Source organism: Myotis myotis, unplaced genomic scaffold (genome assembly GCF_014108235.1).
Source record: "Myotis myotis isolate mMyoMyo1 unplaced genomic scaffold, mMyoMyo1.p scaffold_m19_p_14, whole genome shotgun sequence".
Taxonomy (NCBI): domain Eukaryota; kingdom Metazoa; phylum Chordata; class Mammalia; order Chiroptera; family Vespertilionidae; genus Myotis; species Myotis myotis.
Genome location: NW_023416318.1, coordinates 40,852,089 through 40,879,303, shown reverse-complemented (window position 1 = coordinate 40,879,303; position 27,215 = coordinate 40,852,089). Strand labels below are relative to the sequence as shown.

Sequence of the window (27,215 nt, the reverse complement as noted above, 5' to 3'; positions counted from 1 at the left end):
CATGCTGTCCCATTCTCCCAGCTCAGAGCCTGCACTGTGGAAGCACTGTTTGGGATCAGGAGGTGACCTCGCAGAGCTTAGGTGGGGTCGGGCTCCTAGGAGTCTAACCATTGCCCCCCAGCTGAATCCCACCTTCACACTTGAATATGGGAGTGATTGAGGGGAAACGCATGCTGAGGGTCCCTATATCCTGAAAAGATATTCCACAAACTGGACATTTGAGGTCAAAGAAGAAACCCCAGCTTTTAGTAGGCCCTTCCTAAGCAGCCCAAACAGAGGATGTGTTTTAGAAAGAAAGAGCAGACTCCAGATTGCAATGTCTTTGCAGCAAACACCACCTATCACCACATCTGGCACATAGCTGGTGCTCAATAAACCCACGCAGTTTGAATGATCAAGGAAGACAATCAGTGTCCGGCACAGATGTGTCTTCTCCTCAGCATATCACCTCATTCACTCAACAAACATTTGTCAAGTACCTACTATGTGCAAAGCACTGTATGAGATTCGAGACTAAAGGCTCAGAGACTAAGTTAGAATCTCTTCCCATATGGGGAAGGCTAAGCCAACTCCTGGAATGAGGTTTACTTCTGGCTTGTATGTCCTGATCGTTTCAGACTCACAGGTTCCTCGTGCCCTACACTCTAGCCAGGATTGTACTTGCTGTTCCTTCTGGCCTGGGCCTTTCCTGCTCTCCACTCTGGCTGCCTGGCTCTTTCTCATCTTTGAGAAAGAGCCAGGTTTCAACTTCAATGCCACCTCTGCCTGAAAGGCCTTTGTGTAACATGCTACCTAGACCATCTCTCCTATGACTGTCTGTGCTCAAGCTCATTGCTGGCCCAGGTCTTCACCCTCTGGGTCCATGCCCTCTGCAAGTGACTTTGAAGTTCCTCCCACGACAGAGGAGAAGGCCAGTTCCCCATCTTTTGGAAGCGGGCTTGGCCACGTGACTTGCTTTGGACAACAGAATGAGTTGCAAGGCACATTTTCCCCGGGTGTGGAGACCTTGCATATTTCAACTCACTCACTTTTGCTACTGTCATTGTCCTGAAAAAGGCAAGCCTTCCTCAGCGAAGGTGCCAGAAAAGCCCCCGGCTCACCCACAATCACTAGCCAGACAGCTGAGTCCCACTGACTCCCAGCATGGGACTGGGGAGCTAAATATGTGCTGTCATCACCACTGAAGTTGTGTGGATTTGTCACATGGCATGATCATGATCATAGTCATTGGGTACACTGAGTCGGTCTCTTGTTCCCTTCATATGTGTGAAGCACAGAGTGGGTGTTCAGTACATATCTGATGAATGAATGAATGAATGAATGAAGTGAATTCAGTGCCACATCCTGAACTCAGTAGAATAAAGCTCCCCCTCCCCCGCCCCAAACCTTTTTCCTTCACAGGAGCCTGGCCCTACAGTGGCCTTTCTACCTTAGACGATGTGATTCAACCCCATGGAGAAAGTCTTACCTCTGGCTTCTGGAGGTATATCCCTTTGCCATCTTGGGTTAAGTTTTGGAAGACACCTGTGAAAATGCAGACAAAAGAAACACAGCTAATATGTTTTGAAAATATTATGAACTCGTTCCCCCGATAGGTCCCCTCACCTGGGAACCCAATTGTGGAGCCACATGTGGCCACACTTATTATAAGTGAGCTGCCTCAAACCTCTGCCTCTGGAGAAGGCAGGGAGCACGTGAGTGTGGGTAGATGCAGCCGGGGCTCGCAGGCACATAGCCAGCGTTCCTGCCATTTCTGCACTAGCAGCTGTTCTCCCGGGATCCTGCCTGAACTGGGGGCAGGGGGGTAATCCACAAGCAGTGCAGAGGAAGCCCCACCCTCCCTGCTTCCCAGCAGCTCACTCTCAGTCTTCTCCGCTCGCAGCATCAAGAGGACGAAGCTGACAAAGTCCATCTGGAGCTTGGGGCCGCCATAGCGGATAAGCATCAGCAGGCAGATGTCATCGCTGAGCACAATTCCTGCAGTGAACACGGACTCCTGCCCTCGGTGCCGGGGACCTCACATCCAGCTCCCCTCCCATTTGAGACCCTTTATTTAAATGGTCCCTTCTCTCCTGGGCCCTGAATCCAGAAAGCATGGGGATCTTCCTTTATGGGCTTCATAGTGAATTGTTTCATTATTTAGTGCATTCATTTTATTTCATCTCCACTCCCCATTTCTGCTTGCCTTGGGCAACCAGCATGAGGATCTTTTCATCCAGAGGGTCACTGGCCTTCAGGGCGGGAGGCAGTCTGTCAGGGTCAAGACCCTCTGCTCTGGTGCCTAGTGGTCTTAGAGTTAAACCCCAGGCTACCTAACTTCCCTAAGCTTCACTGTTTTTCCTCTGTAAAGTGGGGGGAGAACAGGGCATTGTTGAAGATTAAATGAGAGTGTGGATGGGCACCCCTCAATAATTGTTAGCTGTGATCATAGTGATGGTAATAAATGTTTCTGCTGTTTGTAGGTCCACGTGTTTGGATCTCTGAACTCAGGGAGTAACTGTGCATTCGAATTATTCCAGAATGCCATATACTCCCCCCACCCCTCCTGTGTGTGCCCTCCAGCACCAGGTGCCCTCAGGCCTACCTGCATCCTTCGTGGCAGCCAGCAGTTGGGACCAGTTCAGGCATCCTGACCGGTTACTGTCTTGCTTGTGGAAAACCGCCTACGAAGACCCAAATGTTAAGGGAACCAGGCATTTCCAAGCACCACCCGAGAGCCCCTCTGTGCCCAGTGTCTACGCTGCAGACACAGTTGGGAATGTAGGCTCCATCGGCAGTGCCTGCTGCCAGGATAAGAACATGGTGGAGGGTTGATCCAGGATCCCACCACCTCTCCCATCTCTTCTTAAGGCTCTGAGAAAGGGAGCGGTCTTTTGGTCATGGGGGATAGACAGTCTGGGTATGTGTAAAGGTGTTTAAATCTCAGCCCAGTATCCAAACTTCGAGGGTCTTCCGACTTTATGACTCAGGAGACAAGGGGGAGAGTTGTGAGCAATGATTGGAAAAGTAGAAAGGAGCCAGTTTATGAAGGACTTCGATGGCACGCTAAGGAGTGTGGACTTCCTCTGAGGGCCATGGGAAGTGATATGATCTCCTGTGGGCTTTAGAGAGTCAGGGCACTGGTGCCACAGGCTCTCTGTGATTGCCAGGGAGAGAAGGAGGTCTCACTGGAGACAGAGTCGAGAAGATCGGGTGAGAGTTGGGTGTAAAGGGCTGAAAGGGAGAGAAGTAAGTACCTTATAGACCAGCCATGGGCAAACTGCGGCCCGCGGGCCAGATCTGGCCGGTTTGAAATGAATAAAACTAAAAAAGAAAAAAGGACCGTACCCTTTTATGTAATGATGTTTACTTTGAATTTATATTAGTTCACACAAACACTCCATCCATGCTTTTGTTCCGGCCCTCCGGTCCAGTTTAAGAACCCATTGTGGCCCTCGAGTCAAAAAGTTTGCCCACCCCTGTTATAGACTTTGCAGGATTGCCTTTTCTGCAGCATCCTGCAAGGAGGTGTGGTCAAGATGTGTTCTTACCTGATAGAGCATCAGCTGCTTCCACAGGTCCCTGAATTCCTGGATGCTCACGGTGCCTGATGCATTAAGCTGGTATCGGGGTTAAGGTCAAAGCTGCAAGGGGAGTTTCACCTATGCCTCTAGAAGCAGGGATTGGCCCTCTGCACAGCAGTGTGCAATGTATGGACAGCCCCGTTCAAGGTCAGCTATCTCTAGTGGCCTCCCCTTGCCAGAGAGTCCAGCCCAGGGCTCCTGGCCCTTGCTAGGAAGGACAGAAGGAGCTGAAACACAGCAGCATGGGGAGAAGTGCTGATGGTGGTGTCAACAGTGGCAATGACAACAGCTACCATGTATTTAGTGAAGCAGGATATTTTAACTTGGCCAATTTGAGGTGATTTAAATTTAAAAAGCACACAGTAACATTTTTTTCATTATTGCTAAAACCAAGTTATGGAAGGAATTAGGTGGTTCAGGATGCTTCTTATATTCAGTCATTTTATGAAAAGTTAACAGCTTAGTGGTTGGCCGTGTAATTGTGTCCTGATACCCTTGCATTAGGGAGACAGGCTCCTTTATCGGTGTGACTCCTTTTTCAACTGGTAGGTGAGACAGGTGTCAGCTGGCCCATTATGGATGATGAAATGAGGGCTCAGAGCGTCTGATTGCATCCAAGTTCATGCAGCTGGAGGCAAGGCTGGGACCTGTTCCAATGCTAGGACACTTGACCTCCATCCCATGCTGTCCACGCCCTCTGCAAAGTTTCTGAAGAGACTGTGTTTTGTATTTGCAATGTCTCCCCACCACCACCACCACCCACACACACATATCCATCCTATGTGCCTATCTTTTTAATCAAAGTGTCCACTTAGATAGGCAGAAGGTTTGTTAGGAAAACCGCAGGGCTGAGAACCAGGAAAGGCGTTCCAGCAAGTTGTTGAACTTCCTGAGCTCCATGCTCCTGACCTGTAAATGGGGCAGCCCCTGCCTAGTCACCAAACAGAAAACTTAGGATCCTGAACTCTTGTTAAGTATCCTGTAAATCTAGAAACTAACCACCACCCTGCAGCTGCCTCATCAGAACTATCGGTCTATTGTTATCAATAGTTTATATTGATCACTTTTCTGAGGACAGACGTGCCCCAAGCACTTTACATAGCTTGTCCCATTTGCATTCTCACATTGATCCAGCAACCAGGCTTGAATTCATCTCAGGCTGTAGATGTGGACCTGCAGGCACCATGAGGCTGAGTGACTTGCCCAAGACGACCCAGCTGTTACGCACTGGGGTTGGGATTTTCACCCAGGCAGTCTGGCTCAGGGTGGAGCTCTCAACCAGCGGCGTGCATCTTCCCACAGATCAGAAAGGATACATCCAGTAGGGCCAGGATACCCTGGCAGGCATCGAGGCTGAAGAGGGGCTGTGTGCTCCCCAGACCTGGAAGGAACAGGAAGAGCACATGGGGGCTGGCCCAGGATGGCACGACATGGCCCTTTTCTAATGGGACCAAACAGTGCTGCCTAGGCCAGCCACAGGTTCCAGTAACCATCATTTTTGTGAGAAGGGAAAAGACAAAGAGCCATGGAGAGAGGGGAATCTTGATGGTGATCTCTGCACCCAAGTTGCATTAAATCCCTGTGGAGAACCCCAATCGTAGCCTGGCGTTGCTTACACAGTGGGGCAGAAGAACTCACCCCATGTATCCAGCAAGGGCCAGCATCAGAGAGCTATAGAGAGAGATCTGAGAGATCAACTTGTTCAAGCTCCCACCTAAATTAGGGATGCTTTCCTCAGATGTCTTGACGATGGTCAGTCAATTATAGACGCTCTCATGGATGGCTAGTTCCATTCAGGAGACACCTCCTAAGTTAATTCCAAAGGAAGCTCCTATAAATTCCACTCACTAGTCCTCATTCTGCCTCCAGGAAAGTATAAATGGGTATTTGTCTCCTCTCAACATTTCTCCAACGGTTCCCCAGACCATATGGTTTCTAAACTCTCATCACCTTCTTCAAGACCTAGTGAATGGAGGCCTTTCCTCAGAAAAGGCCAGCGTCTCTCTAAAGTACCAAGCCTGGATCGCATCCTTCAGATGCAACTTGTTTAAGTAGAGTATATATGAAAATGGGTCTTTCACTTGTAAATTTTTCAGTCTGCATTTTCCAAATTATGTTTCCAAGGAAGATTTTCTGCACATAAAGAGCTTTGAGTTCAAACAAATTTGAAATAGGTGATTTTCTCCATTCACCAGACACCTTAGTACATGATACGTACTGAGGGGCCAACACTGAAATTTTGATTGACACAGAATTTCCCAAGTGTAATTGACCACAGAACCTAATCCCTTCTATTTCATGGAACACTTACTAAAACCTCTTGGTTTCTAATGTTTCTTGGAACACAATTTCAAACACACAAATCTAATGCTTCCATTAGGTACAGCCTAACTCTGAACTAGCACATTTAATAGCAACAATTTAAAACTATCAGCTCATGTTAAGCTCGAGGTCACCTAAATTAGCCAGATATCGTTCCCATCAATTGCCAAAAAATGAGGTCTCTTCCGTGAGGAATGTGTGCAAACATTTTTTTAAAACTAACAAAATGGTCATTTTGAATGATCATCCTGACTTCATTTCATCTTTTGGGTTTGGGCACAGCTTGTAGTGAATGTTCTGAATTTCAGTTCTGCTGTCTAAGATAATAATTCCTCCCAGCACTGTGCCATTTGCACATCTGGTCCACCTGCCTTCCACGTCTGCTTCCCAACCACTGATAAAAGTTGAGGAAGTGAAAGTGGGGGGTGGAGGGGAGGGGGTTGAGGGGGAGGGGAGGGACAGAATCCAAAGACTTTCCTCTAAACATCTAGATACTCAGCTGTAACAGAGAATGATCCCTCTGGTTTTATATTTATACTAGAGGCCTGATGCACAAAATTCGTGCAAGGGCCTCAGCCCTCGTAGCCCTGGCGGCTGCCTGCCTCAGCCCTCGCAGCCCCGGCTTCGTCCAGAAGGTTGTCCAGACAGTCTTTCCACTGTTTGGCCATCCGGTCTAATTAGCATATTATGCTTTTATTATTATAGATAACTTTGGGGAATGGTGATAAAACTTGTGAATACATCTCATATTGCTCCTTTCAAAGCCACATGTCATCCTTTATTGGGTGAGACTTTACCAAATTCTCCACTGAAGTTCACAGTAGTTCCCTGACCTATCAAACCAGAACCCTCTCAGAGGAATGAATGTAAGCAATCTGTCTGTATATCCCTTGGAAAATCAATTTGCATACTTGTGATCAAGGCATTTGAACCATTTTTTAAAATAATTGATTTCAGAGAGGAAGGAAGAGGGAGAGAAAGATAGAAACATCAAAGATGAGAGAGAATCATTGATCGGCTGCCTCCTGCACACCCCCTCTTGGGGATCGAGCTCGCAACTCAGGCATGCGCCCTTGACCAGAATTGAAGCTGGGACCCTTCAGTCCGCAGGCCAACACTCTATCCACTGAGCCAAACCAGCTAGGGCAACATTTGAATCATTTTTAAAGTGCATTCTTCTAGATCAGCGATTCTCAACCTGTGGGCTGCAACCCCTTTGAGGGTCAAACGACCCTTTCACAGGGGTCGCCCAAATACATCCCGCATATCAGATATTTACATTATGATTCATAACAGTAGCAAAATTACAGTTATGAAGTAGCAACGAAAATAATTTTATGGTTGGGGGTCACCACACCATGAGGAACTGTATTAAAGGGTTGCAGCATTAGGAAGGTTGAGAACCACTGTTCTAGGTAATTTTCCTGGAATTTTTTTTCCAAGTGGAGGAGAGGGAGAACTCTTGTATCCTATCATTTCTAGCGTCTCTCCTGGCTCTTGTACCCTAAGTACACTTTGAGAAACCATCTGGAAGTTATTTCAAGCCCTGAGTTATACAATACCCTGGCCTGTAACTTGTTTGGGTTTGAAGTCTTGTTTTCATATAAAGAAGAAGCAATCACATATGCGAGGTAGAAAATAACTTTTAATTTTTTGGCTTACTTTTTTCATTTTGAAGTTTATTTTCCATCCTGGAGAATTCCTGTTAGTCTCACTCAAGCTATACTTATAAATTGTTTTTATGTGAACTTTAAGCTTTCCTAATGATGTAACCCAGGCTTCATCTGACAGCCTCCTCACCACCCATTTGTAGCCCTCCGAGGTGATGTGCTCCCTCCTTCCAGATTGTTACAGGTTGATCCACTTAAATATGAATTCATCAGAGCCCTCCCTAGTGGACTAGTCAATATTTAATATTTATTTTCCCTGTTGAGGAAGTGGTTATAGTTTTTCCACGTGGAATTTATATGCCAAGAAGGAAGTACTCAGCTGTTCTTCTCAAACTAGGAGCACAGCAGAAATCTTCATTTTCACTACCATCTGTCTCCTCACTCACACTCAGCAAAACAAACAAACAAACAAGAAAGAAAACTAGTTTCCAAGCTGCATAAATTCATTTTCTGCTCTCTCAGACCACAGCACCCACCCTGGTGTAAGACCCAGCTGCTCAGGGGACCCGCACACAGCAGTTCCCACCTCCCACCAGCGGGGAGGGAACAGACTCAGAGTTCAGAATGGTGTCCCTGAGTCCTGCAGGATGCACGACTCCAAAGTACTCACCTGACCAGGTCAGCTGGTTCAGGATCCTTTGCAGTTGAGCTGCATTTATTTCCGGACACTGCAATGAAAGCAGAGGGACAGGAGAAAAATCGTCATTATGGGAGGCTCGCTAGATACAGAGGGGCCCAGCTCACAGGGGCTAGGACATCCTCTCCAGCATCCGCTCAGAGTGGCACAGATGCGATTTCTGGGCAGAATAAGTGACACCATGATGCTGCACATAAGGAATGTGACTAGTCATGGAATTAAATCTGGAATTTTGTAAGAACTTTTACAATCGTTTTTAACTGGGTGCCAAGCCCAGAGCACCCCAACTGGGCAGGACTCTTAAGAAATAGCCTAAGAGAGTAATGGCTTCCCATCTGGGTTCTATAGCGATGCTTTATGAGCTGAGCAAACAATTTGGTTTAAATTTCACTCCTAATAAAATATCTTCAGCCAAGTTATTTTAATTTTAGAATCGTCAGAAGCAATTCTTTACTTTAACATTTAACTTGAAATTATGTTAACAAAATACAAAGATCACAAATTTAAACTTATCAAATGGATACATATTCATAGTATACAATTTAAAAATTTTTTAAAGTATGTTCTTATTGATTTTAGAGAGAGAGGAAGGGAGAGGGGGCGAGAGAAACATCAGTTGGCTGCCTTCTGCACACCCCCTACTGGGGACCAAGCTTCGCAACTGGGGAACAGAACCAGCAACCTCTTGGTATATGGGACAACGCTCAACCAACTGAGCCACACTGGCCTAGGCAATAATATACAACTTTAATCCATTTTAGATATATTGGTATTCTTGATGAGATTTCATTACATAAAAGGGCAGCAGCAGAAAATATTTGGAAACCCCTGGTGTAGAGAAAAACTTTTATGAACAACACATGTTAAATTTTGACATATCGCCTCTGGCTACATTAGGCAAAGCACCATGAATGAATGAGAGAAGATAGGAGGGCAGGAAAGATATTAATTAAAGCCACAGTGTTACTAACATGCTCTTCCATTTTTAATGAAATCATGCAGATGTCAGACCCCAGATGTCCAATGTCTTTCTCGCCCCATTTCCAAATAGATTTAGTGTCCTGCAGGTTAGGGACAGATAGGCCTCTAGAGCCTTCCACACTTCCTGCTTCCTCTGGATCCGGATCAGCCCAGGGAAAAAACTCAAGGAGACCAGGTGTGTAGCCCTGGGCCCTCCACCTTCACAAGGTCCTCTTACCAGGCCCAGCCCCTCTCCAAAAGACCACCCAAGAGATCTTTCTCTCTGGGCTTCCCTTAATGTCCCTCCTCAGGCCCCCAGGGCCTGTCATTGCCCCGCCTCCCCACCCCCACTACTGAGTTCTGACTCTGCTATATTCCATTTTCTCCTACAACGAATTAGTGTAGCCTTCAAGAACAGATAGGCATTCTGCAGGAGCCTTCTGAAGACAACAGCTCCACGCACTTGTCTAAAGACTAAGGACTTGAATAGAAAGTGGCAGCTTGGAGAACAGGTCACCTTAAATCGCAGTTCATACACAGGGTCAGGCAGAGGCAAACACATACTCTGTGCAATTATGTGCTCCACTTTGCCCCTGTTCTGCCCACTTCTGGCTACCACATCTCTTCAACTTGCCTTTTCAAAGAGTTTGGTGAAGATTTCATCATGCCCTTCAGTTTGGTCTACAATTTCCTATAGGAATAGACACATAGAAAGACATAATTATTCACCAGGATACACGAGCGCTCGTACACACAACTCATGTCTCATAGCTCCCAGGATTCTGAGATCTGGAAGTTTGACCTTGAGCTCTATCTTAAATTTTCTACCACAGCATTCACACAGCCCTCATTTCTCCAATTCTTGCTGTCTTTGGGGAAGTAACAAACAGTGAAATGGGCAAAAGAAACACCAGCTAGAGAGAAGCAGAAGAAGGTAAAGGTATAACTCATGCCCCTGGGGCTCTGGGCCCTTGAAGACATGACCTGACCAGAAGGGCAGTTCTGTTGGTGCAAAAACAGCAGAACCTGGGTACTCTTAGGGCACAATAGATAATGTATCATACGTGCCACAGAGTAGGGCCTGCAAGATCTGAGGACTTTCTCCCCAACCCTGAACATGAGGGGAGAAACCCAGCACCCTGGCTTGGTAAACAGTCCCAGCCATGTGGAACTCACCCGAATACTTACCTTAGAGAAGACAACTCCAGAATTGCTGCCAATTTCACTGAGGGAAAACGAAAGAAAGAATTCCTCCTTAGGAATCATCATGGGAACCTTTTGGCCAAGCTTCTCCTTCTCCCCCGGGAACTCTTCCCAGTTCCTTAGCTGACGCATCATGTGGGCCTGTCCAGCTCTCACACCTCACCTCCCACTTCTCCATGGAGTGTAGGTCCAGACACACAGCACGCACACTGCTTATATCTCCACACGTGCCCAGTGCTATTTCTCATCTCATGCCTTTGCTCATGCCAAGCCCTCTGCTCAGCACACCCTTTACTCCTCCCCCCCCCACCCTCATGTAATGATTCCCACTCATATCTTAGATTCTTGAGATCAAGTAAAACTATCAATGGTCAAAACATGAAGGAAAAAACTGTATTCCAAGCATTGAAGGGCTGTCATGGCAAAACAATCATAGGCCAAATACTAAGTTTGGCTGGGATATGTACATATTGGTTTACTTGCACATACCCGTAGTGGCTGGGCTTGCCAGCTGATGGCAGCCTCCCCTCATCTCAAATATCCCTGTCATCCCTTAGGAATCACCACCTCCCAAAAGCCACCCCTGCTTTCCCCAGGATCATGGAAGTTTAGCTGATGCTCCTTCTCAATGCTCTTCTAACACCCTGTGCAGATAAATGCTTCCACTGGACAAAGTATAACAAACATAACTGCTCATGTAACTGTGTCCTTTCCAGACCTTGAGCTTCTGGAGGGCAAGGGCCATGCCTGTGCCTGTTCTGTCTTCCTCTGTAATGTCTAGCAGTGTTCATGTGTTAGTAGGAAGAGAGTGGAAGGAAGAAGGGAAGGATGCCCTCCATGTAGAGAGCTGCCCTGCTCTCTTGATCTCCCGATCTCTCTTCTGTATTGGCCACAGAGACCCCATCTGCTGCCTCCGCACCTCACGCTCCTGATTGTCCCTGGCCCAAATGGGCCCAACCTCTGGGAGAGGCCCATGCCCTTACTAGAAGATGTGCTTCCTGGAGAAGACTCTGAGGACGAACTCCGACTCCTGCCAGGCCTCCGATGTGCAGGGCACAATGAGGTACGTCCCCGGCTCCAGCCACAGCTCCTGACTCACTTCTTTTTCTGGGAGAAACACCTCAGGAAAACTCAGGGGGGTATTTTGCAAGAAGAACTCAGGGGGCAGTTTCTTCTGGTCATCATGGAACTGTAGATGGAAGACAGAGGGCACCAGTTGAAGTGAATACCCCGGGCTTGTGGCCAGGAACCAGGAGTCAGGTGGCCTCTTATCTGCCAAATCCCGCCTGCCCCAGTGGAGGATGGGATGAAAGAGTGAGGAGCTTGGAGATGAAGACAGAACATCTTAGGAGTGGGCACCTTTTTTGGAACCCTCTGTGGGGCGGAATGAACACCTACCAATCGATTTGCCATAACAGTGAAAACAACATCCTACACAAAATAAAGTGAGCAATGTCACTGCGCCTGCACTTTCTGGCCAAAGCCACCCAGCTGGTAACAGTCCCAATGCCCATGTTCTGTATACTTCCTGAGACTGCATTCGTGCATGTGATGCAAGTTCAAGGTTGATTATGGTCACAGATGTAGATGCATCACGTACCATCTCCCCACCATCATAACAGCTACATACAAATACACTGAACTTCAACATCATCTCAGGGAAAACAGCCTCCTAAAGGGGAAGGAGGACTAGATAGGAACTCACAAGACCTGAATCAGGTTCCGACATTGCCTGGATGTGTGTTTTGTTTTATCTTATATTCATATTCTCTCTCTCTCTCTCTCTCTCTCTCTCTCTCTCTCTCTCTCTCTCTCTCTTCCATCCTCCCTCCTTTATTTCTCCCTTTTTCTCTATTTTTCCTTTCTTGCTCCCTCTTCCCTTTGCTCCTACTCAGGGCTGTGGAGGAAGAGGAGGGCCACATGGGGATCCTTTTTCCAGTGTATATACAGCTGTTAACAAAGACACTATCCATCCAAGCAAAGACGTATTTCACAGATTCCACTCAGGGCTGGGGAAACAAATGTATCTCCTGATGACATACGCTTTCTTTTATCGGACAATGAGAACTACAGAATCATCCTGTTGCCATCTTAGCCTTGGCTGCTAGGAATCGCAGATAATTTTATAATTAGCCATACTAGCTGTCCTACATTTAGTTTTCTTGGTAGAATCAACTGCTTACTTATCCTTCATTTATTTATTACTTTTTTTCTTGCCTTAGTAAGTTTTTAGGTGGCTCACAGTTTTGTTCTCTTTACAGTTTTATTGTCGTTGACCCAAATTCTGTTTAGAAATAGTCCTGATAGAAACATGTTTTTTCTTTTTAAATTAATAGGCAACTTAGGGATCACTCAGTGTTCCCACAGGAGGGAAAAAAAAACAAAAAAACTGACCCAAGACACCCAATGCAAAATGGTTTCTTTATAAAAATCCTTTATATTGTTTAATCCATTCTGAGAAAATTACGTTTTTCACTCCTGTGTTCTCTGGGGACTAAAATAATAGCTGCCACCCTGCAGAGGCTGGGAGGGATGGCCCTGCCTCCTTCACGGAGCCCGCTAGGCTGTCATTGCACCTGAAATGCAGAGTTGTTGTCCCCCGCTCACATTTCTGTCCCATTTTCCAATCCTTTGTCCCTTGTCCCCAAGGAGGTGGGCTGCATGGTCTCCTCATGTCTCATATGTTATAGATCTGTTTTACTGTGGGTTTCATAACTCAGGCAAGGCTGTGATTTATCAGCCTTCCTATGCTGTGACAGTCTTCGATATTGGCCCTAAGTATTTGTGTAGGGATTTAATAAATTCTAAGATTTATGGGTTCTGCACCAGGCTCAGAGACGTCCCTGTAGAGGCATAAGGAGTTCTTGGGGCCCTTGGATAGGAAAGAACAGCAGAAGCTCATTACCGCCCCCCTCCCCCCACCACCACCACCATCCCCCACCCCAACACAGAGGCAGTTGCCATCCTTGTCAGACATTCTCAGAGCTCCTTGGAAAAGGCTGCTCCGGTCAAACCGAACCTCACAGTGGCTGGGCCACAGGTGGCATCACTCCAAACCAGGGCCAGCTGGTCAAGTGTGGAACTCACCCTGTTCATCTGAAAAACAAACAAAGGAGACCTCGTTTGTCAGTGAATCCAGCTCTTCGCCAGCACAGACTCGAATGGAAGCTGATATATAAGAAGACTCTACCCAGAGACCCCTTCCCTCCCACGAGACCTTCTGTTCCAATGACATTTGAGTCCCCCATCGGGAATTCTGGAAAAGGCTGCGGGAAGGCAACCCTGTCTTTTTCAGAGAGAAAAAGGAAACCAGTATCGATTGTAAACTATGTGCCGGACACAATGAGCAGCACTGCCACGTGGTCTTTTAATTCTGCTCTTTGCATAAATACCATTGTCCCCATTTTACAGATGAAGAAACTGATGCTCAGGGCCAGAAGATGACTTGTCCTGGATCACATAGTCCTTGCTAAGGGACAGAGCCAGGATGTGCACCCAGGTCTGTGGGTAGACAGACACGGATGGTGAGGAGGACAGGAAGCAGGAAGAAAGGACAACCGCCGGAGACCCCATGCGAGGCCGCGTGCCCCAGCATCCCACCTACCCTGAAGAGGTAGAAGCCGATGGCGAGGTGAGGCTTCCGGTTGCGGTGCCTGTGCCTGGGCTTCTGGAGCAGGGACACCAACACGCTGCAGGGCATCGGGAACATCCTGCCCTCCTGGGGCCTCCAGATGGACAGCAGGAACTGCGGGTTCCTCCAAAATGTGTCTCGGGCTGGAAACAGCAAGTGAGACAAGTCCTCAGCTCCGCCAGCATGTGGCTCCCCCAACACTGAGAGGTGCATAGATCCAGGGCACCTGCCCCAGGATTCCCACCCAGAGGTTCATCTGGATAGAGACGGGTCTCCTCAGCCTCAGCTCTCTCCACCCTCCCATCTCACCTCTACCACCCAGTTCTTCTGCAGACACACAGGCTGAAAGTTCCTCTCACAGTGCCAGGAGCAGGCTTCCTGACCCATAAGTATCTGCTGCCTGAGTAAGTGACTCTTCAACTAACTGGGGAGAAGTGCCCACGGCCCCCAGGGCATCTGTATTTTAAGGGAACCAAGCCTTAGCTTGAGGGCAGCTTCAGCTTGGGGACCACTCTGGTGGGAGGGGGACACCAGATCAGGCCACCACAGCCTACTGAGGTCATACCCTACAGGTCCTTCCTTCCAAAGGGATCACTCACCACCTCCATTGGGGAGAAAGGGACATGGGTCCCCAAAGGTTCCATTTTGAGAATTTAGATGTGCTTGTCTCCTGTCATTGAGGACCTAGAAATTCTTGATCCCTACCAAGTTCTAGGTCAGGTGGGCCAGATACATATGACATAGTTACTAGTCCCACCCTTCCTGTTAAGGGTGGTTACTTCAACCCATCAATCACCTTGTCCTAAAACCAAAACAAGATACAGCCCACCCTGCCCTAACCGGTTTGGCTCAGTGGATAGAGCGTCAGCCTGCGGACTCAAGGGTCCCAGGTTCGAGTGCAGTCAAGGGCATGTACCTTGGTTGCAGGCACATCCCCAGTAGGGAGTGTGCAGGAGGCAACTGATCGATGTTTCTCTCTCATCGATGTTTCTGACTCTCTGTCCCTCTCCCTTCCTCTCTGTAAAAAAATCAATAAAATATATTTTAAAAAATAAAAATCATCATTCTCCCCTTTAAAAAAAAAAGATACAGCCCACCCTTTTCCCATGCATGTGTGCCTGTGGCCTCCTGGTGCTAATTGGAAAAAGGCCCCTCTGGAAACGCAGCCCCTATGGGCTGGCAGCTTGACTGAGATTTCCAAGCCTTTGTGCAAATTAGGACCAAAGGTTCCCCATCTTCCCAGGGACACAGCCCAGGGCCAGAGCAGTCATCTTGGCCAGCAGACTCCCTCACCCCTCAGCCAGAAGCCCTCTGCAGAGCACAAGCTGCACAGACGTCCACAGTGGCTCTGCCCGCCTCCCACCCTTGCCTGGAAAAGCTACCACTTTAGACCCAAGAGCCCTGGCCTGCTCCTGTGCACACACTCACCTTGGTGCAACTTTATGGGGCCCCCAGCTGTGGTTCCCTTCTCCCATCTCCCCTCCTGCGAGGTGTATGACCACGTCTGGCCCACGTCATGACTCAGCAGGCCTGGGGTCAGTTTACAGATGACCAGGAGCCTGAAGTGTGCCTTGAAGTCCTGAAGCGTCATCCTGGAGAGGAAGAGGGAACCGTACAGAGATAAATGAGATGTTGTCTACTATCAGGACCAACGGGGAGGCTGGAACAAAGCAGCAGCATCCCAGCCCTCTCCCATCCTCCACGCCCCTGTGCAGAGCCCAGCAGGCCTTGGACAAGGGAGTGGGGCTGGCTAGACTAGTGTGAGGGTCCATCACAGGTTGCTGGAGCTACTGAGAAACCCCTTCCTATAGTTGGAAACAGCCTCATATGACGGCTCCCAGAGCGGAGTGTTGCTGTTTTGCTAGTTGCACTGATAAAGCTGAATTGAGGCATTTATAACCAGTCAATTGACTTATAGATGTTCATCAACCTATTCTCAGTCATTAATGGATAAAAATCTTTGCTCCTACTCACTGACTTTGCAGTCAAGGCATGCTAATTGAGCTGCTCAGTTCACTTGTCTGGAATTGGAAATAACAGTATTTGCGGGGATCTTGAGTTCAGTGACTACTTTAAAAGAGAGAGAGAGAACTGGAAAGGATGGGCAATGGAGAAGAGGACTCCTGGGAACAGAGTGGATGTTAATAGTAAGGGTGAAAAGCAAAGGCAAAGAGGAACAGATGGGTCTCATGTCAGACATCCCGAAGCAGCATCAGCTCAGGGCGTTTGGGTGAGCCTTCACAATAAGAGGTGTCCGTGGGAGTAGTGCAATTTGGCTCTGGAGGACACAGATGAGGCGGCGTATAGTTTGGCAAGACTTTACAGTCCCTTCTTTTCTCATTTTCTTTCTAGGCCGGGAAAGGCACAACCTTGGGATGGAGTGTACTGAGTGACACAAGAGCAGAGCGGAAGTTGGGGAGGAGGTGGCCACCCCCACACCCTGCTCCGAGCACCCGCTGAGCTCCGGGCCAGTGGTCACTGCTCTTGTCAGAGACTGTGACTTTGTTTGCAGGGGCTGTTTGCCCTGCAAGACAGTGAGCCCCACAATGACCTTAGTCTCTGTATAGGACAGTGATGGTGAACCTATGACACGCGTGTCAGAGGTGACATGTGAAATCATTTTTTTTGTTGATTTTTCTTTGTTAAATGGCATTTAAATATATAAAATAAATATCAAAAATATAAATCTTTGTTTTACTATGGTTACAAATATCAAAAAATTTCTATATGTGACACGGCACCAGAGTTAAGTTAGGGTTTTTCAAAATGCTGACAAGCCGAGCTCAAAAGGTTCGCAGTCACTAGTATAGGAGATGCCTGGCATGCATGGGGTGCCCCACAAATATTTGCAGGATGGGTCACCAAATGTCAGCCAGGGCATTTGTCCCTGGTCCTCGAGTCAAATACCAAAATTCTCCATCATCTTTCTTTCTCAGCAGCACAATCTTCTCCTTGGGGCTCAGTAGTTCCCATGTTCTTGAGCTGAAAACAGAAAAGAAATGTTTTCATGGGGAACGAAAGGACTGTGGAGGACATGCGAGACATTCTTCAGTAAATGCTCTATTTACTGAAGGGTTGTCATTTATTCTCATCTTCATGCTGCCTTTGCAGACAACTAAGTCTCACATCCTGCATTATCAAAGCAACGTGCAACGTTAATGGATCATTCACTATGAGCCAATTTCTGGGCGAGGCTCTTGACGTGCTTTATTTCAGTCAAGGCTAACAACCTTACAAGGTAGGGGTTCTTATCGCCATTTTAGAGCTCAGGAAACTGAGGTTAAGAGATTAAATCACTTGCTTGAAGCCACAAGGCTATTAAATGTCACAAAGCTATTTGAACCTATATTGGAATTATTTCTTTTCAAAGCCCACCATTTGGGACTTCTATTTCTGGCCATGAAGGATAAGGCTTTCCTGTATCACTTTCATACCATAAACAACTAAAACAAAATATAAGGAACAACTGTTTCCTAACATTAGATGGCCAGCGGCACGGGATCATGACCCCAAGAGGGAGGGAACAAAGAAGGTGAGTCCTAACATTGTCTAGACTTTCCTGGGCAGTGATGCAGAAAAGTGGATATGCCTGGCATGCATGGGGTGCCCCACAAATATTTGCAGGATTGGTCACCAAATGTCAGCCAGGGCATTTGTCCCTGGTCCTTGAGTCAAATACCAAAATTCTCCATCATCTTTCTTTCTCAGCAGCACAATCTTCTCCTTGGGGCTCAGTAGTTCCCATGGAGTTCCCAGTGGTTCTACAAAGAACCCAGCAGTGTTGCTGAGTGTAGGAGACAGAGTCCAGTGTTGAAAGAGGCCAGGATAGCTAGATTTTGCTGGGCAAAGTGCCTGAGAGAAGGGGGCTATGTGAAGAAGGAGCTCTAGAGAACTTCATAGGGGCTCCCTTGAGTCTTTGGCTGAAATCAAATGGGTGTTTTCATGAAGAAATCCCCATGAGACTGGACTATACACAGAAGAATTTCCAGAGCTGACACAAGGCTGGGAATCATTTGATGTCCCACCAGCCAGAGTTGAAAGACCTTGTTGACTACATGGGGTCTTTAGTAGAGATCCCAGAGGGTCAACACCTTAATAGAGGGGTCAGATTATCCCTGAAATAAAGATTTCTATAGCTCTGCCTTAAAAGTGCCTTGAAACATAACTTCAAAATTATCAAAATTATCCCTAAGCGATTTAAGTACCTGCCAGAAAGAAAGAAACATGTGGTTCTCAACCTTGGCTGCACATTAGAATCACCTGGGAATCTTTTTAAAATCCTGATTTCCGGGCCTCATCCTCTGGAAATTCTGTTTCTTTGTTATGGGGTGGGGCCACAACATTAGTAACAAAGAAACAGAATTTCCAGAGGATGAGGCCCGGAAATCGGGATTATAAAAAGATTCCCAGGTGATTCTAATGTGCAGCCAAGGTTGAGAACCACTGCTTTAAAGGAATGCAACAAAATCCAACACTCAGAAACTTAAATTTACTATGTCCAGCATCCAGTAAAAAATTAATAGGCATATAAAAAAAGCAGAAAATGTGATCCATGACCAGGGATAACACAGAACAAAAAGACCTAGAAATGAGAGAGATGATGGAATTAGCAAATAAAGACATTAAAACACATTCCATATCTTCCAGGTTATAATGGGAACTATGGACATAATGATGAGAGAAGTGGGAGATATTCTCAAATGGAATCCCTAGAATTAGAAAATACAATATCTCAAATGAAAATATACACTGGATGGGATTAAAAATCTTCATAGCAAGAAGGGGGAGGTACTTTACCACTGGTCTCCCTTTCTGCCTGTGCCCTACAACCAGTCTGTAGTCTGTAAGCCCCCATCCTTGTAGGGTTGTCTTTAGGCAGAAAAAACCTAAGGTCGCTAAATAGGACCAGAATGTAGGGCCCAATTCGGATCTGTCCGCCTCTGACTCAGCAAGCCCAGTATTTCATTGAACCATGTCAGGAGAACACTAAGCTAGACAGCAAAGACCTTGGTTGAGTCATGTTCTGAGACCTTAAATAATTCATTTAGTCTAAGCATCAGTTCCTTCATCGGTAAAATGCAGCTAAAAACACCTGCCTTATAATAGCATTATTTGGAGGATTAAATGAGATAAAAATTCAAAGGACTTAGCACAGCGCTGGCCAGTTCTTGATAAACATTTCACCTTAATTACTATAAGAATGAGAAAGCAATCTAGATATCATTAAACCTTTTATAAGTGTGAGAGATGGACCTTCACAATCTGAAACCTTTTCTGATCCAAGGGAAGAACACCTTGGAATTTGTGTGCAGATGGCAACTTCCTCTGCAGGCGTCACCTACCCCTTCCTCACCCCACCCCCCAGCCCGTCTCAGAACTTCACCTGTCACTCCAGTCTCCTTTCCATTCCACCTTCCCCCAAGGGTTCCTCAGCTTGACTAGATATTCAGGCTTGTGGTGGCAGGTCACCTGCACAAAATGAGAATTGGTTTAGGGGGCTGGGCTGAGCACCAAGGGCAAGTGCTACAGATATCTGGGTGAGATTCACACCTGCACAGGAGACTTTGAAATGGAAGGTCAAAGGCCCCTGAGAGTTGGCAGAGGAGACAATGGCTCTGCTACTTACTGGCTATGAGGCATTCGGTAAGTTACTTAACCTCTCCATGGCTGTTTCCTGATCTGTAAAACGAAGCTAAGAGCCACATCTGCTATAAAAGACTGAATGGTGGCCCCAGAAAAAGGTGTCTATCCAGAACCTACCAATGTGACCTATATGTAAAAAAGGCCTTTGCAAGTGCAATTAAGTTAAGATTCTTGGTATGAAATCATTGCCCTAGCCAGGTTGGCTCAGTGGATAGAGCATCGGCTTGAGAACTGAAAGGTCCCAGGTTCGATCCCAGTCGAGGGCACATGCCCGGGTTGTGGGCTCAATCCCCAGTGGGGGCTTACAACAATAGCAATGTATTCTTTGTGGTAATTAGTTATGGCAGCCCTGGGACACTAACGCACCTACTCACAGGGCTGTTGTGAAGATTGAGTGAATTAACATTTGTGAAGCAGTTGGAACAGTATTTAGCACATAGTAAGTGCTAAGTTTTGTCAAATATTGTTAAATAAATCTAAAACCAAAATATTAAAATAAACATACAAATGTTAGCAAAAAATAAATTTTGCTAAATAAAAATGAAAATAAATGTCAAGTTCTTGGTACACACGCACACAAATAATTGGTGGGTATCTAGGAGGAAGGAGAATTCAGGCATGAGTTGAGTTTGAGAAATTGAAACAGAATTAAAGGGAATTGGGGGACTTTTGGTAAGTGAGGCTTTCTATAGAATATCAGAGGTTCTTTAAGATTGAACCTACTGATTTCTTATCTCCACACTTTGCACATGCTGTTCCCTCGGCCAGGAATACCCTTTGCTCCTCATACAAATCCACCATATTTCAGGGACCAACTCAGTGTCATCTCCTCTGGAAAGCCTTTGAAAGTCTTCTCTCCTAGCTCTTCACCCCTAAAGCCTTCCACCTATGCTTTCTGCTCTCAGTTTCCATGTTCTTCCTTAACATTTTCAGATATGGTTTGTCTCCATACTTGACTGTAAGCTCTCTGTAGGCAGAGTCCCTATCTGACTCCTCCTTCAATGCTTAGTTGAACTAAAAGGTAGATAGCAATGGGAGGAAACTGGGAGCCTGCTGAAAAGGAGCAAGTAGGAAAGAAGCAGGAATCTGGAGCGAAGTGAAGTTCAAGGAGGGTTGTGAGGCACAGCAGGGTGGATGGCCAACTGGCTGGGGCTTCCCTGTGGAATGGGAGATTGGGATGGTGCAGTGATGGTGGCAAAGGCTGGACCTACCACTTGACCCCAGAAAATAGGTACAGAGGTATGGGGAATCCCATTGGCTTTGGCAGGCACTGGAGGACCCACCAGAGAATTCACCCCAGATTAGATACAGGTAATAAGATGACCCCAGGTTTTGGTAAGAAGCCGTAGGAGAGAAGAGGGTGCTGAAGGGAAACGGGGGGGGGGGGTGCATGGTTCTACCCACCTTCCTGATTCCTATGACAGTGTAGGCATGACCGTCCACTAGCCCGTTCTCCAGCACCCTCTCGTTCTATAGAGAGAAGAGAGCACCGCCAGTCCTGCTGGGTACGGCTTACCCAGGGACCTGTTTGGCTAGAGCAAGGGGTTAGGAGGAGGGGGTGGGAGAGACCCACGCTGTCCTGTTACCTTACAGTTTTCATAGCTCTTCAGCACCCACAATCTCGTTCGAGCCTGTAAGTCAGGGTACCACACTTTTTGGGATTGTAACCACTTTACATAGGATGAGCTCAGATTCAGAGCCACTAACTTAGTGCGTAAGGCAGAGGTTCTCAACCTGTGGGTCGCGACCCCTTTGGCAGTCGAACGACCCTTTCACAGGGGTCGCCTAAGACCATCCTGCATATCAGATATTTACATTACGACGCATAACAGTAGCAACATTACAGTTATGAAGTAGCAACGAAAATAATTTTATGGTTGGGTCACAACATGAGGAACTGTGTCTAAAGGACCAGAAGGTTGAGAACCACTGGCGTAAGGTGACACACGGTCGCTGGTGGAGGCACAGCTGAACCCAGGGATCCCTGCCCCACTTCCATGTTCTTGGTGGTTATTAAATTAGACAGTAAGAACCAGCTGTGCTAGTAGAATACCTCACATGTAGTCGACACTTAACTGTCAGCTCCCTTCTCTGCACACTATCTGTGCTCTATGGTAGCCTTGCCTGCCCTGAGGTGCTCAAGTTGAACATCAGAACAGTAGGTGCAGGAGTTGGCGGAAGTCTTGGGGCTTCCACCGAGGTGAGAACAGCAATGGGTGGCTGAAGAGGGCGGCAGCAGAGAAGGAGGACACCCTGCTGGCTCACAGCCCAGTCTCACCCCTGAGTGGGTCTGGCAGCCAATGAGGGTTCTGCCATAGGTGGCTTGGGTCAGGATGTCCCAGAGGTTTCCAGGGGCTTCTGCCAGTTTGATGGTCACTGTCACCCCACCGGTGAAGTCCAAAAGGGCGTCAGACACTTGTCCACGCTGCAAGTCCTCATAGGAGCCACAGAGCCTGTCCGGGAGGAGAAAACATAGTCAGAGAAGGGAAGGGGCATTTATACTGCAGCCTGGGATAGTCCAAAGGAACCTCGCTTGGTTATTCCCTGGACATGTGTCTGCTAACCCTTCCCCCAACCCCAGGGCAAAGGAGGAAATATATGCTCAGAGTTCTTATCCTGTGAGCAACTCCATCCATTAGTGAAGGCAAATTCCTGAACACTTGTTCAGATGGGGTGACCCCTACATAAAAGGCTCTGGATATGTCACATATATTCACTGAGTCAAGTATCTCACTTGATAAATGTTACCTGTCTCCTCTTGCCTTCCCTCAACATTGATGAGAGAGACAGAGAGAGGGAGAGGGGAAGGGAAGGGAAGAAAAAGGAAAGGAAGGGAAGGGAAAAGATTTCTCATGGTTGTCTTACTTAGCATAGGCCTTTTCCAGAAGAGCTCCCCAGAACAAATTCTTGAAGGTGGAAGAGACAAAGACCAGCTGGCCAGCTTCATTCACGGGTAGTCGGTCATCTATCACCACAGGAACCCACTTCCCAAAGTGCCAGAACTAGAAGGAGAGAGTGCCCACTGGTGAAGGAAGATTAAGGTGGAACATGGTCGGCCCAGGAGACAAGGACACGACTTTTCCAAGAACCTTCTTTCCTATGTCCCACCCTGGACTGGGGCACCAGGAGGACACTCACCCGGAACTGAAAGATGCCAGCATAGTTCTTGGTGAAACTCTGATTCAGGGGAACGACCTGGCTCAGGATGTCCTGGTGCAAAGTCAGAGCTTGCAAAGCAGCCAAGAACCAGCAGTCACCTAAGACAGACAGCACACAGTATCTGCATAGATGCACTGCACAGGCATGCACACTCTCCAGGTGTCGGCATGGTTGTACTGCACATGCATGTATATGCTACAGGTGTCTGCATGAATCTACTGAGGATTTATTACATGCAAGAAATGCCTGGTCCCAATTGCTATCCTTTCTGGACTTGTAGCCTAACTTAGAAGGGAATTATATACTGGGGAGGAAGAGGGTGATTGAGAAAGTGTGGTGCAGTGGGGGACATTGGCTGGAATTTAGCCTTGACAACAAAAATTGAGCCATATTCCTGGACCAGCTTTTAGACTCTCAAATGTTCCATCCTCAGGAACACGAACCCAAGCACAACCAAACTTTCTAAATTCCTGTCTCTGTAACTGATTTATATTCTTCTGGGAAAGTCTCAACCCTCTGGATTCCATTTCCCTGTCTGTAACATGGGTATCACTACACATGTGCCTTCTCTCATGGCCAAGTGTTGTTTCTATTACTCTAAAAAGAATCTTGGCTTCAGAACAAGCCTTCCTGGACCCTATTCTGGGGCATCTAGTGACAGGTGTGCCAAGAAGGAATCATTGCAGGGACTAAAGTAGACTGAGCACATCTTCCCAAGACAAGACTTTTAGACCTGTAAACTCGTAATGAAGATTATCATCTGGTAGCGTTTTTGTGTGTTTGGGGTTTTTTGTTGTTGTTGTTGTTGTTGTTGTTTTAATCCTCATTCAATGATATTTTTTCCATTGATTTTTAGAGAGTGGGAGGGAGGGGAGAGACAGAGAGAGAAACGTCGATGTGAGAGAGACACACTTACTGGCTGCCTCCCACACACGCCCCTACCAGGGCCGAGGATCAAGCCTGCAACCAAGGTACTTGCCCTTGATGGGACTTGAACTCTGGACCCTTCAGTCTGCAGGCCGACACTCTAGCCACTGAGCCAAACCAGCTAGGGCTATGATTAGGCAGGTTTTGGCATCCCCATGCATCCTGGTAGGACCAGTTGTTACCATTTTCCCAGAAAAGGACACAGTATGTCAAGGTAGAGTTCAGGTGGCCATTTCCCCCATTGGAATCTCTCGATCCTCCTCTTCCCCTTAGCCAGGCCAGACTCCCAGCTGCCACGTGTGTGTCTCCAAGGCTGTGCAGACTCACCTAACAAGCCCTGGCACAGATCCAGCCTTTTGGACTCAGCAGAATAGAAGTGGGGGTTGATGTGCAGTTCCTGCAGAGACAGATGGAATTGTCCTTCTGACCAAAAGGTTATTGGAGCCACAGTGACCATTGGGTCCCATATGCTCAAACTAGACATCAATATGGAATATATATATATATATATATATATATATATATATATATAAATATATATATATATATATTCAGGGCTGTCCCAGAAAGTCTGGCATTCAGATTCTGTCTATTGTACCTCTTATTCCTTCTTAAAGCTCATGTAACTCAGGTCCTGGAGAACTCTGTGTGGATATTGAGAAATAGCACTTGTACCAAAAATGCCTTTTCTTGGAGTTTCTATTAAAAATGGAAGTACCTCTTAGAGGAGGTATTCTGTTTTCCTAGAGGTCTTCCCATTCTTATTTTCCTATTTCTTCCTGCCCCTAACCCCCCAAATAGTGGCCTTTCTGTGCTGAGATGTGGCCTGGGATGGGGTGAGAGATTTAGTGCTCTAGGACCTGCACTAAATCCCTCAGTCTTTGTGGGCACAACCCACTCAGATGCATGACAAACTATCAGCAGTTCCCAAGATTTTCTGGGAGAAGTAGAATCATGGCTGCCCCCTAGGAGATGCACTGGGAATCTTACACATAGTAGGGACTTAATAAGTCTGGCTTTGATGGCGATGGCTGATTAGGGAAGAGAAAGGAGGAGAATTGATTTCACTAAATGTGTTCTGGGACTTACATGTAAATCAAGTCTGTGGGAGGTTAACTGCTTTTGAACACATTGAAAAGTTGCCTTGTAAAGAAATTGTTGATGCATTTATAAAGTGAAGAATACTTTTGTAGTGATTAATAGCTTCATTCTTCTTTTCTAATTTTATCTTTATTGTTTAAAGTATTACAGATGTTCCCTTTTCTCACCATTGACTACCCTGCTCAGTCTCATTGCCTCCCCAGGCCTTCACCCCACTATTGTCCATGTCCATGGGCTTTAATTTGCATATCTCACGAGCCTGATTTGGGAGGAATGGCGTGTGAAATGTTAAAATGTGTCACTCTGGCAGATGGCACTGGCTGTGACTCAGGATGCCTTGCCATCTCAGAGGAAGCTAACCAGTACTTTACTGTATTTGGCTGCAGTTGCTCTTCCTTTTCTGGCCTGAGGGGGAGCTACATCTTAGACCCCTCCCAAGATCACTCCTGTTTTTTCCTGGAAAATGGGCGTGTGAGGACTTACCCAGTTCCTGTTTCATGGGGATCAATGGCAATAAGACTGGTATCTGAAAGCCCTGAGCCCTCGGAAGGAAGGTCTGAGTTGACACATTTTGTGTGTTTGTTCAGCAGCCCCCTCCCCAGCCCTTACCGTCGGCCTCCTCCACTGCAGGTGCCCTGGCAGCTTCTGCAGCAGGTGGCCACTGCCGATGGAGCTCAGGGTGGCTGGGAAGGTGTCGTCTTCAAAGAGGCAGCCGTCCCTCAGGCACCTTTCCTGCAGCGCCTCATAATCCTGTCTGGGGAGCTGTGGAGAGGCCCCCACCAAGTCCTTCTGCCCTCGCTTCCAGCTCCTTTGGAAAGATGACCACAGAGGCATAGCCAGGTGTGAATAGGAACCTAAAGGGTCTTCCTGGGTGGTCTCGGTTGCTCCTGAAACAGAAAGCAGATGTTCCATTTACTCACTTCCTGTTAATGCTTTGTCATCCCCACAGAGAGGAGGAGGAATATGGAGAGAATGAGAAAAAGAGAAATTAGCCTGTGAGAAAGAAACAAAAAGTGGATGCACTAGAAGCAGCCTGCAAGCATGTCTGTACCAAGACGTACTCCTATACATTGTAGGGGTGACCCAACGGTCCTATCCATTTATCAAGATCTTGCTTAGCCTCCAAACCCCATGTTGAGCCCCTCCTCCAGGAAGCCTTCCTTGTGTGCCTGGCCTTCACTGAGTCCCCCTTATTCTGACTGTCTATTGACTCACAATTTACCCCATAGAATACTGCCCTCTAAAGTGCTTCTAAATTATTACTAGTGAAGGGCCTGTGCTCTTTTATTTCCAATTTGTCACATAAATTTAATGAAAATGAATTCATAGAAAAATTAAATTTATAAAAGGTATATAAGCCCTCCTTATTTTAAAAACATCAGATTCAACAGAAGTAAACTTACTGCGTCTCATGACAAGCCTTGGTGCCTTGTGGGGCTCATCACAAGATCAAATTTCAGAATGAGGCCACACACAGATATCTTCCTTTTAGAAGTATTCCTAAGTCACCTTAAGGAGGGTCTAGACCAGTGATGGCGAACCTATGACATGCGTGTCAGAGGTGACACGCGAACTCATTTTTTGGGTAGATTTTTCTTTGTTAAATGGCATTTAAATATATAAAATAAATATCAAAAATATAAATCTTTGTTTTACTATGGTTGCAAATATCAAAAAATTTCTAAATGTGACACAGCACCAGAGTTAGGGTTTTTCAAAATGCTGACACGCCAAGCTCAAAAGGTTCGCTAGCACTGGTCTAGACCCAGGTGTGGACAGTTGATAGTTCTTACCAGTCTTCTGTATGTTACAAGCTGGGGGTGAAATTGGCGCACTCCCAGGTTGCCACCGCTCTCTACAAAGGACCACATGGCTCTTGGTCATACTTGGAAATTCATTTGAACTGTTATAAGTGAACCGTGTTGGAGCAGGCCCATAAAATAAGACTATGCAAATGAATAGGGGAAAGCTAACTGGGACACAAGATATTAGAGTGTGTTGCCTAAGGGCATGCTGCCTGTGCCGAAGAGTTCTTTCCTTGGCCCCCCAAGGGTGTGAAGACTCCTCGGTCATGTTCTTCCCATCAGGATCCATTTGCACTCAGCAAAGAGCAGGGCAGAGACTCAATCTTCACTTTTTCTGTATTGGCTATGCTTGTCTTGTGTACAGTGTTAGGTGCCAGGGCGAGCTTTGGGATGCTGTGAAAAGAGGGTATCCCTGGCACTCATGATCCAGAGGAAGCCCTTGAGTGCTAACCAGCTAGTAAGGCACCTGAGTCTGTTCCCGGCCTTGAGTCCTTGCCCTGATGTTCGGTTCAGTCAGATATTTACTGAGCACCTACTATGTGTCCATGCTAGACACATGCATCTGGCCCTTGGTCCACCTAATAAGGATAGAGT

At 46.9% G+C, this 27,215-nt stretch overlaps 1 protein-coding gene across 1 annotated transcript; it reads right to left on the bottom strand.

Annotated features, from left to right (window-relative positions):
- Positions 1-828: 828 nt before the first annotated feature.
- On the bottom strand, positions 829-25,692 carry CAPN14 (calpain 14). Its single transcript, XM_036335547.1, has 21 exons — positions 25,426-25,692; positions 24,043-24,112; positions 22,768-22,886; positions 22,495-22,631; positions 21,908-22,082; positions 21,034-21,099; positions 19,370-19,455; positions 16,894-16,968; positions 15,415-15,578; positions 13,960-14,129; positions 13,443-13,451; positions 11,339-11,544; positions 10,341-10,377; positions 9,787-9,843; positions 8,166-8,223; positions 4,880-4,944; positions 3,531-3,599; positions 2,585-2,663; positions 1,861-1,977; positions 1,469-1,524; positions 829-954 (listed from the first exon to the last, which is right to left on the bottom strand). Exons 1-21 carry the CDS (start codon positions 25,648-25,650, stop codon positions 829-831), a joined length of 2,166 nt encoding a protein of 721 aa, XP_036191440.1. The 5' UTR covers positions 25,651-25,692.
- Positions 25,693-27,215: the final 1,523 nt, after the last annotated feature.

Excerpts from the sequence above, each read along its gene's own strand:
- CAPN14 (XM_036335547.1), bottom strand. The coding sequence starts at position 25,650 with ATGCCTCTGTGGTCATCTTTCCAAAGGAGCTGGAAGCGAGGGCAGAAG. Across the intron at positions 22,632-22,767 it reads CTGGCATCTTTCAGTTCCGG|TTCTGGCACTTTGGGAAGTG; the intron begins GTGAGTGTCCTC and ends CTCTCCTTCTAG. Across the intron at positions 3,600-4,879 it reads GTATCCTGGCCCTACTGGAT|CTTAATGCATCAGGCACCGT; the intron begins GTATCCTTTCTG and ends CCCCGATACCAG.